Source organism: Capsella rubella, unplaced genomic scaffold (genome assembly GCF_000375325.1).
Source record: "Capsella rubella cultivar Monte Gargano unplaced genomic scaffold, Caprub1_0 scaffold_6, whole genome shotgun sequence".
NCBI classification, from domain to species: Eukaryota; Viridiplantae; Streptophyta; class Magnoliopsida; order Brassicales; family Brassicaceae; genus Capsella; species Capsella rubella.
Window position 1 is genome coordinate 14253466 of NW_006238918.1, and position 3428 is coordinate 14256893.

Here is a 3428-nt window from a genome sequence, read left to right on the forward strand (position 1 = left end):
AGCTTAGAGTAAACGTTCCCGGTTCCATCGAAAGGTCTTCTGAATTACTCCACTTCCATCTCTTTGTTTCATTAAACACGACATCCCTGCTTACTATAATTTTCCGATGTGTTGGATCCAAAAGTCGATATGCCTTAGATCCCGGTTCCGTGCCAAGGTAAACAAGCATCTTTGACCTATCATCCAGTTTTTTCAAATGTGGTGCTTCGACTTTCGCATAACATATACATCCAAATACTCTGAGATGTTCTATGTTAGGTTTCTTGCCTTTAAATGCTTCGTATGGTGTTTGATTCACCAAAGATCTTGTTCCTACACGGTTGATGATGTATGTTGCATGCCTCACAGCTTCTCCCCATAAATAATTAGGCATGCTCATGTGTTTTAGGATGCTTCGTGTCATTTCTAGAAGTGTTCTGTTTCTCCTTTCTACTACTCCGTTTTGTTGAGGAGTATACGGAGCAGTAAGATGTCGATTGATTCCCTTTTCTTCACAGAAGTTTTTAAACTCCAAAGACACAAATTCTCCTCCTCTGTCCGTGCGAAAAGTAGTGATGGAAGTTCCGGTTTCTTGCTCTACTCTTGATGTGAAGATCTTAAATTTTGCAAATGCTTCACTTTTGTCTTGCAAAAGAATGGACCACATATATCGAGAGTGATCATCTATTAAGACAAAGATGTACCTCTTATGTGCAGCCGTAGAGGGTGTAATTGGTCCACATAGATCTCCATGAACAAGCTCCAAGATTCTTGATGCACGGTAGGAAGTATATTTGGGAAAAGCATGTCTTGCTTGCTTCCCAAGTAAACATGATGAACATGGTTCCGTAGGCTTTGTCGTGCGAGAGATCCCAACAACTAGTTCTTTGGTTACCATAGAGTGTATGGTATGAGAGCTAATATGTCCTAAACGAGCATGCCACGGAACTGTCTCGTTAGAAGCAACAAGTTGTAGACATTTTGATTTGATGCGTTCAACCTCCAAATCTACTTTGTATAGTCTATTCCTTGATCTGTTAGCTTTCACCAATAGATTTCCTTCTCGATCGTGCACTGTCAAGTAGTCTTCTCGCATTCTCACATCACAACCAGATTCAGTAGCTTGTCCCAAGCTAATGATGTTACTCTTGAGATCGGGGATATAATAGACATCTGTTAGAACCTTGCGTTGTCCTCCTTTGGTTAAAAATAAGATCGACCCTTTTCCTTTGATATCGACACGAGAATCATCACCAAACCGTACTTTACCCGTGATTGTTGAGTCGATTGTTTTGAACCAAGTATGATTTCCCGACATATGGTTACTCGCACCATTGTCTAAATACCACACCTTGTCCGATGATGCCTCAAGCTCTTTTGGAATCACATTTTTCTCATTGAGAAAAACCACTTCGTGCATCATAAGTGATTCCGCTTCTTGTGTATCATCTTCTGCTTTCTCTTGATCTTATTGAGCTTTGATTAGCTTGAGCAAGCGATCCGGACAATTAGACGCATAGTGTCCTAACTTGTCGCATCGATAACACGTGACTTTGGATGTATCACGTTGGTAATTTGTCCTTCCTCGACCTCTTCCTCTGCCTCGATAACCGCCACGACCTCTGCCTTGTCCTCCTTCTTGATCATGACCGGATGATGATGACTCTGAGTTTGCATACATAAGCTTGCCTTGATTCTCCTGTGATACCTCTGCAGCACTTATTCGTTCTTCATAAGTTTTGATTCTCCCAATTATATCCTAAAAAGATGTTGTTTTGAGATCCAAAACTTGTTCAAGGGTGGCCGAAATCTGTATGTACTTCTGCATTGGTAAGCTTTTAAGAAATTTCTTAACAATCTTGGTTTCTTCAATGCTTTCCCCAAGAGATGTTGCTTTAGAAGAAATTTCAGAAAGCTTGCCAACAAAGTCATCTATGGTGTCTGTCTCTTTCATCGTCAATCTATCAAACTCGACCATAAGAGTTTGAAGTCGTGCTTCTTTCACTCTTTCTGCCCCAAGGTTCCGTGTTTTGATCGCATCCCATACAGCCTTGGTGGTGTCTAAGTGTCCAAGTTGCAGCATAAGAGATTCCGAAACCGATTGAAAGATCAGGGCACTAGCTAGGTCGTTTTTATCAATATCAGTGGATCCAGGATCAATCGTATCCCAGACCTTATGAACACGCAACAACAACCTCATCTTCATTGCCCAAGCAGTATAGTTCGTACTGTTTAGCATTGGACATTGAATAGAAGAGGGGACAGCCTCCTTCTTGTTGCTTGTTGGAACAATCTCACTCATGGTTTGATGATCTTAGTTTTCGTGTGTGTAAACCCAAGATCGTCAAGCTCTGATACCAAATCTAGATTTTGAGAAAGATTATGAATTCAAGAATTTAAAGAATAACTCTCTTTATTTGCTTAAGAAAATAACTCAAAACTTAAGCTTTCTAAAACCCTTAATCTCTCTCTAATCTCTTAAGGTTACCACAACTTTGATAACTCATATATATAGAGAAGAGATAATCCTTATTCTAATAGGAATTGTATCTAGATAACTCCTAAACACAATCTAATCCCTAAGTCATAACTCAAATAGGAATAAGTAGCTTGTCTCCTAAGTCTTCTTCTTCAAACTTATCCCAACACCAACTCTGTTTTCTTCCAATTTCTTATCTATGTTACAATGCTAAGGATAATCCAAAATTAACCTTTATCAACTATATTCTCGTAGAATCTTATGTTTAACTTTGCTTGTTGCAGTCGCTTTGTCTACTGTCTGGAATATGTAGACTGTCTCAAAGCGTATATGCTTCTGGATATCCACCTTCACGAGCACGTTGACACACTCTATTATCAGATAAGGAAGAAGGTATTAATCCAGTACACACTGCCGGTTGTGTCTGTTGGTTTGAGCGAGATGGATGATGCATTCAAGACCAGCGTCTCTAGCCTAGAAAAAGAACTCGAAGGCTTGATCATAGACAACAAAATACAGGTTCGTTTTGATTCCATAAAAAAACTTGTTTGATTGTAGTCATTTCAAAACCTTAATAAAGGAAAACCGTTATACTTTTTTTATTAACCTCGAACAGGCACAAATTGATACACAGAACAAAATCCTCTGTGTAATGCACGTGGATCAGAGGAATGCAACTACCCAAATCTCTCCACAAGAACATATGATGTCGGAGAAGATTATGTTGAAGAGCTCGGATGGTGAAATCTTTGAGGTTGATGAAGCGACTGCACTCCAATTGACAAGAGTTGCTAAAGAAAAACACGTCAAACAAGCAGTCCCTATTATAAACGTCGAAGGCAAAATCCTCTCGAAAGTGATAGAGTATTGCAAGAAACACGCCGATGCTGATTCTTCGTCGCACGGGACCTCCAAAATTAATCTTAAGAAGTGGGACGCTGAGTTCATGAAAGTCGATCAATCCACGCTC

The 3428-nt window shown here is 39.7% G+C and overlaps 1 protein-coding gene across 1 annotated transcript in view; it reads left to right on the plus strand.

Annotated features, from left to right (window-relative positions):
- Positions 1-2876: 2876 nt before the first annotated feature.
- The window catches only part of LOC17882531 (pectinesterase inhibitor 9), a 1701-nt gene continuing 1149 nt past the window's right edge, over positions 2877-3428 (plus strand). Inside the window, exons 1-2 of the mRNA XM_006289417.2 lie at positions 2877-2977; positions 3075-3400. Coding sequence (XP_006289479.2) covers positions 2900-2977; positions 3075-3400 — 404 coding nt within the window. The 5' untranslated portion in view covers positions 2877-2899. The remainder of the gene's footprint in view (positions 2978-3074; positions 3401-3428) is intronic.